The sequence below is a fragment of the Oratosquilla oratoria genome, chromosome 31 (assembly GCF_046742065.1).
Source record: "Oratosquilla oratoria isolate Oo_2021 chromosome 31, ASM4674206v1, whole genome shotgun sequence".
Lineage (NCBI taxonomy): Eukaryota > Metazoa > Arthropoda > Malacostraca > Stomatopoda > Squillidae > Oratosquilla > Oratosquilla oratoria.
Genome location: NC_134807.1, coordinates 22,678,951 through 22,694,351, shown reverse-complemented (window position 1 = coordinate 22,694,351; position 15,401 = coordinate 22,678,951). Strand labels below are relative to the sequence as shown.

Below are 15,401 nucleotides of genomic sequence, written 5' to 3'. Positions count from 1 at the left end.
TGTGTACTTATGCTTGACTTTCTTCCTAAACACTGTATTTGTTATCATCAACTCTCTAGACACATCATCATCTCTCCACTATGATTTTTTCCTTGAACTCCACACATCCCAAGCACTCCATCAATTGGTTTGAAAATCTCCCAATACCACTACACTGGCATTTCTCCCTAAACCCTCTATGCAGTCATTTAAATCTATAAAAAATAAACCTCCCTTTCCTCTACATTCTTCTCACTACCATGCCCATATGCACTTACAAAAACCCACATCTTCCTTCCCAGTTTCACCTTCATCCACATTAACTTTGAAGAAACCTCCTTCCATTCCACCACACATTTACCTATCTCTTCACTAACTAATATAGCCACCCCTTCTCTTTCTCATCCTCTCTTCACTCCTAATACCATCCCAATTGCACTTCCAAACTCTAACTTGCCCCTCCCTTTCAACTTAGTTTCACTCAATGCCAAGACATCTTTCTTCTCACAACATATTGCCTATCTCTTCCCTTTTACTCTCATATGTACCACATCTATGCACATTAAAAGACCCAAACTTTAGGGTTCTGGTTGGAAAACTCCTCCCAGACCGTCTTATGCCTTTGCTTTTTTTAGGAACATCCCCTTTGGGGCTACAGAAAGTAGGATGCCTAGTCCTATCCCCATCCCGTTTTTGTCACCTTTTACAACTCAAGTAGGAACACAGTGGCAGTATTCTTCTCCCCTACCACAGGGTAAATATATATATATATATATATATATATATTCAGAGAAGTGGTACAGGGCAGTATTAAGAGTGGGGGAACTGCATAACAAAGGGACAGTTGCAATATAATAAAGTATCATCATTTCTCTATGAATAGATTCTCTATCACAGACAAAATTATGTGTGGCTCTGGTCCATAGGGGTGCCCCATATAGACCCTAAAGTATAAGTTGTATGCTACTGAGCAGCTTTTGACCCCACAACAACATGCAACCAATACCCAGGTTTATGTGTCTTCACGTTTCCGTATAAATAGCCAGGCTTAAAATCACCGGAAATTTTGGTGAGTTTAACGCCTCCGTTCTTGGCGTTAATGGCGTCTATGGTCTTGTTGGTACTTCTTATGATGTCTAGGGTGGGGTCACGGTGGATTCTTTTGAATTTAGTAGAATCCATGAGAATATCATCGATTTTCGAAAGGTATTCGTCAGTGGAGATCAGGACGAAGACTGCAGCTTTGTCGGCCCTTCTAACAGTAATGTCCTTGTTGCTTCGGAGTCGTTTGGCTGCATCGAAGTGACGTGGAGGGCGACAACTTCTCCACTTCCGTCTATGTTAAGCCCACCAACCCTGGTCTCTGTCTTAATGGGAACAGTGAGTGCCCCCAACGTTATAAAGACAGTACCATTAGTGCCTTCTTTAGGAGGGCACTCACCCGCTGCTCACGCTGGACCTCCACTCAAGCAGAAATAAACAGGGCCACTCAAGTCCTAGTTAATAATGGACATTCCAATCAAGACTGCCAGCGTGTCTTAAAAAGTGTCATCAACAAATGGTACCACGGGCCTCCCACCCCAGTAGCAGGCGAAGGTGAGATTTTTACCTTGTTTTACCGTGCCCAAATGTCCACAGCTTACAAGGAAGATGCGAAGGTTCTGAATAGGATTATTCATCGAAACATAACACCCAAAAGTGAGAATGACAAAGTTCGTCTCTCTATATATTACCGCAACCAAAAAACAGCTACACTTTTAATTAGAAACAACACTTCTCCTCGCCCCGAAGGTCCCGCTTGCACCAACGTAGTATATAAATTTTCCTGCCCCCTAGAGGACTGTACGCCTCTCGACTGCTACATTGGCCAAACGAGAACGACATTGTCGAGAAGAATGTCTTCCCACTTGTCAAGTGGAGGCCCCAAACTACACCTACTAGAAAAACACAACACACAAATCACAAGAAAACTTTTAGAAGACAACACCGTCATTCTCGCCAAGGAATCAGAAAAGTCTAGACTTTTCTTCCTGGAAGCAATTATCATACGAGACATACAACCAACTATCAACAGACAAGTGGAAGCCCCTACATTACTCCCCAGTATGAAGCCCCTCCCTAGGACTAGTAGCCCTCTCTACCACAACAACACACCTTCCAATCACACCGACACCCAAGTCCCTCTCCGACGTTCCGCCAGACTCATAGAGAGGACACTTGGCCCTCAACGGACATTTGCCCCACAGTGACAAAATCCCCCCGTCATCCCACACATGTAATGTGACCTCTCCCCGTATCTTACGTCGTGACCTCCCCCCGTGTCTTATGTTGTGACCTCTCCCAGAGCTTTCTTTCTATGTTTATTATGTCCTGTACTCTCTGTCTCTATTACATTGAAAATGCTAACTGCGTTTAGCGAAACGTCTGTACATTCTTTCTCAACAAAAGTTCCTAATGTCTACTGGAAATTTATTATTCCGTCTGTCCTGTGAAAAACAGAAATCTACATTCAGAAGACTTGAAAGTCTACTTAAGAAGCTTTGTAGTGCCGAATGCGCAGTTGTTTTTAACAAAACATATATATATATATATATATATATATATATATATATATATATATATATATATGTATATATATATATATACACACTCAACGCATTAGAATAAAAGCCTGACTGCCAACTTTGAAAGACAAGAGAAAGCAGTGACATGACAACTACAGTATTCAGGTCACTACAGGGGATAGATTGCATTGATAGAAGAGATATGATTAAAAATGGGAGGGCTTTAAGAGATTATGGAAGTAAATTAAGAAAGACCACATGTTGAAAGATGTGAAGAATTACGGATTTCCATATAGAATTGCTTAGGTGATATAGCCCAAGCTCAAACAATACACAAGTTCAAATGTAAATATGATAATTGGAAATAAAAAATATGGATTAAGTTGGAACCTTACATGAATCTGAGTTTTGGTTTTTAGAAAATTAGAGAATATGAGACAGGATCCAACAAGTGTTGTTCCTCTCTTGTATACTACAATTAGGTAAATATAATTAGGAAAATACATATTTAATAAACATACCTGTAAGACTATGAAGGAACAGTCCCCAAGAACCCATACGCACTCCTTGGTCGTACAATGACGCTACTGGTGAACCTTCTGGTGCATCTGGAGATCCACCATACACATATTGTCCCACAAAGTCTGTGAAAAACATGTTATGGCACATAAAACCCATCCATCCAAATAGTTCTGCTAAGAAGAGTCGTTTCAGAACTGCGGGGGCTTTATGAAGTAGTTGCCATGCATGGACTGGCAGTCTTAGTATCTGAAATGAGAATGAAAGTAAATTAATTTTTTTCCTACGACTGAATTTACATTCTGTAAAAATTTGAGTTATGGTACTGATCCTGTCAATGGTACTGACAATTTATAAATTTGTTCTGGGTGCAGCCAAATGATTCCATTCAGCTACAGATAATCCTTTGCACAGAGAATGGGTACTCCTATATCCCTTTCACTCCCACAGACAACTGATACATTTGTTCTGGCTATTACTAGGGTATTTCATTCAACAAACTCCTTTTGTAGCAAAAGGGTTGATTCAGGATCCCTATAACTTTTTATTTTATCACACAGATGAGAAGAACACCTGTTTAGGCCACCTTATCCAGCCCCACCTCCTCACTCACTCTTTTAATTTGAGGCATCTAGGATAAAAAGGGGTAAATACAGTGAGTCCTCATTATACCGGTACATATGTGTTCCTGAAAACCTTACCGCAAATTGAAATTACCGTATACCAAATCCAAGTTTCGACTTATGACAGACGTACATTCTCCCTGCTCTTTCCTCTTCAAAATATCTAATTTTACCTCGAAAACACGAGCGGATACCGTATCTGTAAATTTTTCTTACTGTAAATAGAATCAAGGGTAGCAATTACCAAATACCGTAACTGGGAATTTACCAGATAAAGAATTACTGTATAAGGAGGATTCACTGTACCACACCTCCTCGGTATGGAAATATGGTTCTTAGAGCATTTGATGTTAAGAGGCAAAACGGCTTACGCATGACATGAGCATTTTCCTCTTTCTTCTGAAGATGCCATATTTCCTTCAGTTCTCCCACCCCAAAATTCCCCACCAAACACCTACCCCACTCTACATCTGCTCTTCTCTTTGCCTCCCTCATGTTGAGTTTTGCTTCTACCATTTTTTCTATACCTTTCATACATACATACATATACCAAGGCTTTTTCCCCCTTACAAGGGAGGTAGCCAAAAAGAAAAAGTCATAAAAATCATTCCCACCCATTCCATCCTTAAATACACTCCACTCCCCTCCACCCTCCCTCTTATCTTGGCACCTCCTGGATGACGGGTCATCCCTGCACCTTGTTCACTGCCCTGGGTCAGAGGCAGTGTCGCAAGGCAGTGTTTGGGGAGGGTGTCATATCCTTCCCTTTTTCTAATTTACATACATTCTTCATATACTTGTTTCTTGTCTTCCACCACCACCACCTTCACCTTTTCACCCCACCATTCATTTCTCCTCCTGTTACCTCCCATCCTCCTCATCCTATATACCATTTTTGAATGCTTTTATTATTTCCTCCCTAAAACAAACCCATTCTTCTTTTACTCCTGTTTCTCTTTTGTCCTTCACTACCTCTCATATTTCTTTCAGCATCTTGCGGTATACTTTCTGCTTTTCATTTAATTTGCTACCTTCAGCACTTCTTGAATCTCCATTCCTTTTCTTCCCATTCCATTTTACCTCCACTCTCAATTTCCTCTCTGATAGATGAGGATCAGATAATCCACTGCTCTCTCTTCTAAAAATATTGATGTCCAGCTCTCTTCCATCTTTAGGGTATCACTACACTGCCTATCAATCCCTCTCGGCTACTCTCCCATCCACCACTCTGGCTTTAGTATATTTATGCTTGTCTCTTCTCTTAAACAATGTATTTGCCATCATCATTTACCTTTCAATAAACATATCTAATATCTCTCTGATATTGTTCGTACCTGCCTGCCCCTCTGTACCTCCCTACTGGTTCATCTACTGGCTCTTCACAGAGATCTCCCAACACCACTAATTTTACATTCTTCCCAAAACTCCCAACACATTTGATTGATTAATTGACTCCCTACACACTCATTTGAATAAATTCACAATCCTTCCCTCTCCTCTTCATTTTCCTCATTACCAAGGTCATATACAATCATAAAAGCCAATATTTTCAATCCCAATTTCACCTTTGCCCACATCCTCAAAGACACTTTTCTTCACTCTACTGCATTCTTACATATCTCATTACTGTACTTACTAGTGCCACCCCTTCCCTCCCCTGCCACCTCACCACTCCTGAGACCCTGCCCACCATCAATAACAATGTTTACTCCAGACAATTATGAATCAAATCAATCAGTCTGTTGTTGCTGTTGTCATTCCCTAGCCTGTCTGGCTATGCAGTCCCATCTCCTTTAGGAATGCCATGCCTGGAATGGGGTTTTCCCACAAATCTTTAGTGTATATTGTGTTGTTGATGTGCATGACTGTGTACAATGCAGTCTTCCAAGATGTATTGTATAGTATGGGGTGAACTGTTACACCACATATCCCCCTTACTGAGTCACAGCCTCTTCTGGTAGCTTAGGAGGGCTGGATAGTGGCCACATCACAATCTGGCCAGGTGGACTGTCTTTTCTGGGGAGATTCAGAGGAATAGATATCAGGGGGTATGGTATGCAGCAATGTATTGTCTTTCAGTTCATTGGAGCAGTGGGTGATATAATTATGGATATACTTCTGGAGACAGGTGATTGTGGAGGAAGAGAAGAGAGTATGTGTGTTATAGGTATTTGGGTGTTGTTTTGATGTTTCATGGGATGTGTGGGTGTTCTGCCATGTAGCATAGTGGGTGTGCTGTTTGTGGAGGCTGCACCAAGTGTCTGTCTGCCTCTCATGTGAAAGTGATCCTTGACTTTGAGGACTTTCATTTCATGGTGTTAAGACAGTATACCCAAGTACTGATGGAGTATTTGTGCAGCCTGTAATTGTCTGAAGGGTGTTGTGGTGTATCTCAGTGAGATTAGGAACTCATACAGGGCTCACATAATTCATTTACTGAGTGTATGCATGTCTAGTGTTATGAGAAATGTTGTGTGTAGGCTTACCTGGACTGATGCCATAAAAAACTCTTTGTGTGAAGCTTATAAGAGGAGTGTTTGTGGAGTGTAGGGATCTAAAACAGTGTTGTGATTCAGCAAGGGGGGTATGTGGTGTGACAGGTTGTAGTATGAGGCATTTTATGACTGTGGAGGGGTGCAGGGAAGTGTGATTGGGTGGTGTTATGCTGGAACTGTTGGGTCTTTGTTATGTTTGGGGATGGTGACAATTGTCACATGCTTCCAGATGTCGGGTATAGTGCTGAGTGCATATATGCCATGTGGTCCAATGTGTTTTTGGTGGATGTTATTTACACTGTCAGGTCCACATGTGTATATATGCTTGAGGTTATGGATTACAGTAAGTCCTCGTTATATGGTATATATGTGTTCCTGAAAACCTTACCACAAATTGAAATTACTGTATACCGAACCCATTATAACATGTGATAATAGGATATGGCAGACATACTTTCTCCCTGCTCTTTCCTCTTCAAAATATCTAGCGGATACCGTATCTGTGAATTTTTCTTACCGTAAATAGAATCATGGGTAGTAATTACCAAATACCGTAACTGTGAATTTACCAGATAAAGAATTACCGTATAAGGAAGACTCACTGTATATGTTTTGTCTAGCTGTCTGTGAAGGGTGAGTAGTCTGGGTCTGTGGGGAAGTCTTTCTTGTGTCAAATGATGCATTGGTCAACAGGGCGAGGGGTGAGATGGCTTGTCTGTACAAAATGATTTATGAGCATGTTTGCTTGTTATCTGTTTGAGGATAAGTTGACTGTTATGGTTATTGCTCTGTGAGAGTGTGTTGTGTTATTGGTAGATAATGTAATGCAGTTGAGTTTCTTGTACAGTTTTCTGGTGTTTGTTTTGTGATTAAGTGTGTTGACAAATGTTTGACAAACTTGTGTTTTTTGTTCATGTATTTTTGTATTTTGGTCCTGGTGTGGCAGCATCTTCATTGTGGGACCACTCCCAACCCCTGCAACTGGCTCTCACATAGGAGGCACCAATCCCTAGGAGCAGCTTCAATTACCCAGACAAGCACCACAACCACTTTTACAAAAAGGCACCTTTAATCAATCTGTTGCTGCGCGAGAAAACCACGGAAATGATTGACCAAACAATAGCCCCAATATTTCTTGTTAAAAGTAAGCTAATGAAATTACTATCTATCTATATACCAAGGGATTTTCTCCCCTCCCCAGGGAGGTAGCCAAAATCAAAAGGCATATAACCACTCCCACCCATTTCATCACCACCCATTCCACTCCCATCCACCACCCCCTCCTCCCTCTCATCTTAGCTCCTCATGGATGATGGGTTATCCCTGCATCTCGCTCACTGTCCTGGGGAGGAAGCAATGCAGCAAGACACAGTACATCTACCGCAAGGCCACTTTATTTAATCGGCAACCCCTCACCCCCATCCCCTCATGCAGAAAAATAGAAGACAGGGAGAAATCCCTTCAGGCAGCCAAAATATAATTCACAAAACTACTCCCTAACACCCCATCCCCCACCCACTCCCTTCCTTGCATCACAGCATCATCTATACACAACCATTCTCCACTCACCCCTATCTCTTGCCTTCTCCCTTCCTTGCTCAACAGACATCCCACTCTTGCTCAACGTCCCTTTCACCCCATCCATCCATCTCATCCTTGGTCGCCCCTTCATGTTCACTCCATCCACCTCTGCCTTCCATACCTCTTTTAGTAATCTTTCTTCACTCATTCTTCCCATGTGTCCAAATAATCCCAATACTCTTTCATCAACTCTGTCTCCCATCTCCTTTTCCATCCCCGCTCTCCTCCTCACCTCCTTGTTTCTCACTCTATCCAACCTGTAAACCCTACCATACTTCTCAGACATTTTATCTCAAACACATTTAAACTTTTCCTCTCTGCCTCTCTTAAATTCCATGTCTCTGCCCTGTACAGTGCTGTCGGCACAATCACCCCTTCATATAATCTCTTCTTTGCTTCCATTCCCAAATGCTTATTTCTCATTACATTTTTTATTCTCCTAAGATACTTGCTTCTCTCAATCTCCAATTTACCTCCACCTCCAATCCTCCCTTTCCTGCTACATGTAACCCTAAATACCTAAAGCTATCCACTTTCTTCAGCCTCTCTCTTTATTTACTTTCAAATTGCTGCCATCCTCCCCTTGTACATCTCATCACCTTACTTTTACCCACATTTACCTCAAATTCTTTCCTATCACTTACCTTCCCAAACTCTGTCACTAATTCCCCTAATCCTCCCTCTGACCCTGTCACAAGTGCAGTGTTATCACCAAACAAGAACTGGCTCACCTCTCACTTTCCTCCATTTTCTTTAACCATCTCCAATCCCCTATCCATTACCTTCGCATTTACCTCCTGTACCACCTCACCCATGTACACACACATTGAACAGCCATGGTGACATGAAACATCCCTGATGCACTCCCACCTTTACCTCAAAAACCACTTCCTCTCTCCTAATTAACACCTGGGTACACTATTTTGAGAAAAATAAGACCATAATGTACTTCTGTGCAAATGTATCATGCATTACAAACCTGCAAAATTCAATTGTAAGCACTGAAACAAAGAGCTTCAGAAATATCAAGCCAAAATTACATTATAATACAAAGTCCACCAAAAACAAAGCAAAATAAACACACCTTATATGGCAAAAGGAGAATCATCACAATCAGCTTGATGATGAGACGAAGAATTGTGCTCACTACACAATATGTTGAAACTTGAGAATTCTTATGCAGAAGAAGTGCAAAGCGCTGATATCGCCACAAGAATCTATCCGTTGATGACATGTTGACGATTACACTTTCGTCAGGATCACTAGAGCCACTCTCATAACCACCATCAGATGGTTGATCACGCACAATAGAAGTGTTATCTTTACTTAAGTCTAGAACCAACTCCTGTGTCACTCTAAATTTGTTGGTTGGACTTATGCATATCCGATTTTCTTTTAACATAGAACTGTCATCATGTACGATGGGCACTACATCTATGTTCTCTGTTCTTTTTAGAGATTTTTCTTTTGCGAACACAAGTGTTAGAAATAGGCAGGGTAGAAAAAATATGAATATCACAGAGAATACTGTCTGTTCTTGACTGCTTCTTATAAAACCCACAGATGTCCAATCAATAGCCACGATTAAGTAGCCTAAGATGCATCCTAAGGATAAGCTCGCTGAATACACCATGAAGCCAAGAGGCTCCTCTGATTTAGGTGAAGTTGCCATCAGGTCTGAGATTAATGATTCGCATGGGTTGAAGAGTGCTTGGTAACTGTAGTCCAACATAATAACACCAACTGCCAGCACCAGCATACTGCAATAAGCAAAGACCACATATCTCCATTTAGAATGTTACCTTGCATTTTATTATATCATTATTTATCATACCTATTGTTGTTATTATTTTTGTCATTAATAGTTACAATTCACAAGGATCAAAGATAAAAGAGAAATGGGTAGGAATGGAATGGATGAGGTAGGTACATGGCCTGGGTAGCTACCTCACTTGTGAGGGGGAAGAGGCCTGTTGGTATATAGGTAGGTAGTTATTAGCTACCTTCCTTATATGGGAGATGAAGCCTTTTGTTATACAGATAGAAGTTATAACTTAGTTCATTTCACTTTTCAACTGTGCTTCATATCTTATTGGAAATGGAAACAACAAATCTGCCATATTTATCATGAAACACCTCCACATTTACCTCTCATACCACCCTATCTATGTACTCATTGAACAACTATGGTGACGTTATAAAACCTTGGCACAGCCCCATCTTTACTTCAAACCATTTGTTCTCTCCACTCCCAACTCTAACACAACTTCAACTACATTTTGACTACACTCAACAACCTTCCCTTTAACCCATATATCTGCAACACATCCAACAATATCTTCCAGTCAATCATGTCATATGCCTTCTTCAAATCCATCAAAGTCCTAAAGACTGGGTTAAGGTCACTAAATATTATTTAAAATAGGACTCTGACCTGGGTAGTGGGCAGGAGACAGAGAGCTGAGATGAAAGGTAAAAGTGGGTGGTGGAAGGGAGTGAAATGGGTAGAAGTGGGAAGAGGCCCTTAGTATACAGGTAGACAACAATGATACTAAAAATCTGAATATATTGAACAAACTTCAAAATTCTACATACCTCAAACCCTTACTGTGCTGTAAAACGCCAATGCTAGGTCCATATGGGATGAGAATGAGGGAAAACATTACAATAAATGAGAGTGCCACAATGAAAGGACGCCTTCTTCCTAATGGTGATGTGCAACTGTCACTCCATTCTGCTAGGTGTGGCACGGTCAGCAGGTCAAAGAACGGTGCTGTTGCGAAGACAAACTTACTATTAGAATATTTAAGTCTCATGATAAATCACACATTTATATTTTACTCATTTATGCATATACAGTTGGCCTTGGTAGCAGAATGCTACTTCTTTGATTTTTTACCCATGCCTTTCTTTTAGTATTTTCCTTTTATGAGGTGAGATTCATATCGTTCAACATCCATTATTCCTTCCACATTTTTAAGACACCCACACAATATGTGGATGGTATTGTTATTAATCCCAACCCTAGGCCTCAAGAATATGGTGAAACTTGAAATATAGAAGTAAAACAAACTTCTACTTACCTACACCTAAAATAATGGACATGTGTGTTTCTGTAAATCCTGCTTTAAGAAGTAATGGGGGGATATAGGTAAATGCTGCACTAGACACCATCTCAATGCCGCATACGACGGCATTGATGCCCATGAGATGTAGAATGCCTCTAGGCCGTCTTCCATCCCTTTCTGAGACATTTGTTTTGTTTTTCTCTGCCGGTTCTCCATGGGTAGGTCCCGGCAGCAGGGGAGTGACGGCCATTCAGCGGCGTTGCAACTGGAGCCACTAAGGTCCATTCACAGACACAAAACAAAAGCTATCACTTCATCCTGAAATAGAAATGATAACATAAGAATATAATCCCTTTCATACTATACATAAATCAAAAAAGTAAGATTCACACTTTTACATACGGAAAGTTTTGTATGCACAGCTAAAAGCCAAGTATATGCACCAACCTTGCTCTAGCAAGGTTTCTTAGCTTGACTTCTATTCAGATAAGAAACAAGATTGAGAAAATATCTACCATTGTTTTACCATAATTGATCAATAAATTCATTGCATTAGATTTTTTTTAATGAAGGCCTACAGCTCTGAGGAATCCATCCAGACCCAGCAAATTCGCCTACAGGTCACTCCTTGAAGTTTTCTTTTTTGAGTGCTCTGGAGCAAGTGTATGATGCTATATGTTCTGTGCTTCCTCTGTGGTGATTATTGCATTTGAGGTATTTGTTCCATTGGAGCAGAGTTGGTATAGAGTTATTAAACTTCAAGACAGTTTTGTACTGCCTGAAGGTTTTCTTCACTTTTTTATTGTTCAGTACTAAAGTGTAGTTAAGTGCAATTTTTATGGGATATTTGTATGATGTGATGAGTATTTGTTTCCGTTGTCCAAACACATGCAAGAAATTGCTCTGAATACATTCAATCTTTTATATGTGAGTAATGTGAGACGGGGTTAATGATAAGTAACTGCAAGTCACCCCTGGCTGACAATCTTCAAAACTCATTGACCACCACCTTGAATTGGAGTTGCAGCCCTGAGAGGCTGACACTTGGGCCCCAAGATCTCTTTCGTCGCATGTTCGACTCCCGCACTTCTCTCCCATCCCCAGAATAGACTGTTACCTGCCCCAATAGTGCAAGTACATAGGGCAAAGGTGACGGCTTCGACCGCAGCTATGCCTCGTAGCGTATGCTACTCACCTCTTCTACATATAATATACTCTAATGCTTTTCAATATTATGAATATGTACATGACAGTACTGCCTGACAGAAACATTGCTTTGTTGATTTCATCAGTATCTGCACGTTCACTTTGTCATGCATCATCTGTTTGGTAGACTGCATAATTTTTTTTTCTGTAATAACATCAAGCTTCGGCCTTTAGAGTCATTTTTCTTAAACATTTTTTCATTTCCGTGTTGCACTATGAATATACGATGAAAACAAATATGGAGGGTGCGGCAGAACCGTTTAATTGATCGATTCCGAATATAGACTAGCACACGCAAATTACAACGCGCGCGAGATTGTCCAGAAGTAGAGCTCTGGTAAACTACAGTCCGTGTTCATTTTCGTTTTAGTATCCGAAAATGTGAGTTGTCGGTTGGTAACGCGACAACAAAGGAGACGGTCGTGTTTATCTGCGGTAATCTTTCACTCAATACTTCAAACTGTGAAACAACATACCAACAGCAAGATACTGCTTTAAGTACTAAATTACTAAACTATTTTATGATGTTATGTGACACTACCTCAATCTTGTTTTCCCATTTGTTTGTCCTTACTTTTGGCTACCGTACCCATAACTCGCCGTTATCCCGAAATAATAATAATAATAATAATAATTTTCATTGTTATTAATACCGGTAATGATAACAATTATAATTTCAGCAACAACAATAATAACAATAAAAACAATAACAAACAACAAAATACACAGATTCGTACGATTCGTTATTTCAAAAACCCCAGGCCCCCGAAGAAGCCGAATCATCAAGGTTTGGCTGTGTTTGTCATCCACAGGCGATGGTTGATGTAAAAAAAATATATTCTCCGGCATTCCTAAGAATGTGGCTGCCTCGGTCAATACTAGTTTTTTTTTTTTTTTTTGGGGGGGGGGCTTCTTATTAAGGAAATTGAGGGCACACACACTGGTGGAGATATTTTACGAGAACCTTAGACGTCTTCTTTCCAATATATGTTCACAGTTCTTAACTCTCGTTGGACACCTGTCTGACTGGCATCTGCTAAAAATTACATTGATTCGTTCGTTAAAGTTGAGCACATTACATGCAACAGAGTACTGCGGCTAAACAAGCCAAGGGCATCTTTCAGTCTCTAATGAAGCCTGGTATGGAAAAAAAGACACTAAACACACAAAGGTACTTCCTCAGGCGCTTTCTAATTTGATTCTTAAAACTTCGAACTGCTGTGTTGTATGCTGTTGCTTCTGGGTAGGATTTGGAGTCCCCTACCACCAACAGCAACCAGTGATGGTCAATGTTCTCAGGTCGTTCTTACAGTCCTGCAGTCAGTTCACTTACCAAAGACCTGTCTTCACGAGCGTTCTGTGATGTTTGCCGTCCTGACGATGGGGGGAGGCCGACACGAAGCATTCACTGTGGGCACCTCCCGCGTCCAGTGAGCTGACACGGTCGACAGGTGTACAGACAGGTGTTTGTGACGTCACGGGTTTCTCGCTAAATATAAATTTCGAATGAACAAGTGTTTTAAACCGACCAGAATGTTACCGTTTCCCTTCATTTTTACGGGTTTCTGATTTTAGCGATTTTGTCATCGTTTACGAATTAGTCTACTTTTTGTGTTGCTATTTCTCTGTATAATTTGTAAGTCTACAATACGGGTAATACATTTGAATGCCATTTCGCTTTTTGCCCCAACGTCGAGTCTTGTCGTTTAATTAAGCAACGAGACACCATCGCTTCACTTGTGGAACTTCGTTATGTAATTGGCTGGAATGTTCTCGCCTTCCGCTTGCACATGATTTTAACTAGCCAAACCCCCCTTCTCCCTACGGGTGAACCCTATCTGACCTTTCCACTGTATAGATGTGTACTTTCTAGGACTGCCGCCAGGTAATTTTATTCAGTAAAAGGGTTTCAGGGATTCATGAGAAAGGGATGGCTACCATGAAGTCGTCTCTATTGAGGAACAAAAAGAAAAAAAACGAAGAAAAAAAAAACGTATTTTGGAAGAATGTGAGGCACCCAAATATAAACTGTTCTCTGTATTCACTTTTTATTATTCCAATATTTGGAACGAAAACTCCTTTCCCAAAATGTTAAAAAGAATATTGGGAATGGCTTCTGGTTCCCGGGATTATGTAAATTACGAAACTTTTCGCCCAGATTACCGCAATTTCCCCAATTACAGATTAATGAAAAGGGAACATGATTTCGTCTTTGCACTATTCCGAAAGGTGGCCGGAACGAAAGGAAGGGGGAGGGGAGGATGATTTTGGGCACATGGGAAGAATGAGGGAAGAAAGATTAGTAAAAGAGGTGTGGAAGGCAGAGGTGGATGGAGTGAACATGAGGGGGCGACCGAGGATGAGATGGATGGATGGGATGAAAGGGGCGTTGAGCAAGAGTGAAGTGTCTATCGAACAAGGAAGGGAGAAGGCAGGAAATAGGGATGAGTGGAGAATGGAAAAGTATGACCTAAAAAAAAGAAAAGAAAAAAAAATACGTTTCCTTCCACGACCTCAAATTTGACCTCTTTGATGATCTTTCTCCATTTACATATTCTCGCTCTCTTCGTCAGCGGTCGAACCACCATTTAAATACCCCATTTACTCTATTTCTCTCCCTCCCTCCCTCTCTCTCTCTCTCTCACGCACACAGCTTGTTGGTGTAATGGTCCCATGCTCGACTGCCACTCAACGGTCAGAGTTCGAGTCCCCGCCTAGGGCTAAAAAGTATCATAGCACTACAAACTGGCAATCCAGCTCTGGTGGGCAAGGAGTTCTCTCTCTTTGTGTGTCTGTGTAAGGTCACAACATCGGGCCATATACGAGCTCTGAACTCTCATCCGAGGAAGGTAATAGCTGTCGATCACGAGTCCAACACGTGACTAAAGACCGTGGAAGTAAAGAGGAAATATATAAAAATGGATTGATGTTACATGTCTATAAAGACAAATTTCGATCATTAAAAACGATATAGATTCTACACAAGTGGTATGTAATATTCGGCCACCCGGTCCTAAGCCTGGTTTATTACAAAATATTACTGTCATGACACATTTAACCGCATCCCGTGTCTTGTATTTTATTTTATTTAAATCTATTTATTTATCCCTTGCCGACTTCTCCAATGGATAGGACTAAACTTTTTTGGCTCATGCCAGACGGGCGAAGACGCCAAAACGTTTTGAATTATCGTTGTCCACAGTTTAATGATTTTTTAGGCGCTGGCGTTCTCCAATGGATTGGACTAAACTATTTTGGTTCATGCCAGACGGGTGAAGACATCAAAACGTTTTGAATGATCGTTGTTCACAGTTTGATGATTTTTTTAGGCGCTGGCGTCTGACACGGAGCACATCAACATAGGAC

General features: G+C 40.9%; 1 protein-coding gene across 8 annotated transcripts in view; it reads right to left on the bottom strand.

Moving 5' to 3' along the window:
* Positions 1-15,401, bottom strand: part of LOC143041489 (solute carrier family 45 member 3-like) — a 71,106-nt gene that overhangs the window by 8,902 nt on the left and 46,803 nt on the right. For 7 of the 8 annotated variants that reach the window (XM_076213423.1, XM_076213421.1, XM_076213427.1 and 4 more), the window contains exons 2-5: positions 10,845-11,147; positions 10,357-10,534; positions 8,846-9,521; positions 3,065-3,311 (exon numbers count right to left, since the gene is read on the bottom strand). In XM_076213423.1, coding sequence (XP_076069538.1) covers positions 3,065-3,311; positions 8,846-9,521; positions 10,357-10,534; positions 10,845-11,079 — 1,336 coding nt within the window. In that variant the 5' untranslated portion in view covers positions 11,080-11,147. Of the gene's footprint in view, positions 1-3,064; positions 3,312-8,845; positions 9,522-10,356; positions 10,535-10,844; positions 11,148-13,368; positions 13,499-15,401 lie in introns of those variants that run through there. The other variant, XM_076213425.1, reaches the window with a different exon arrangement.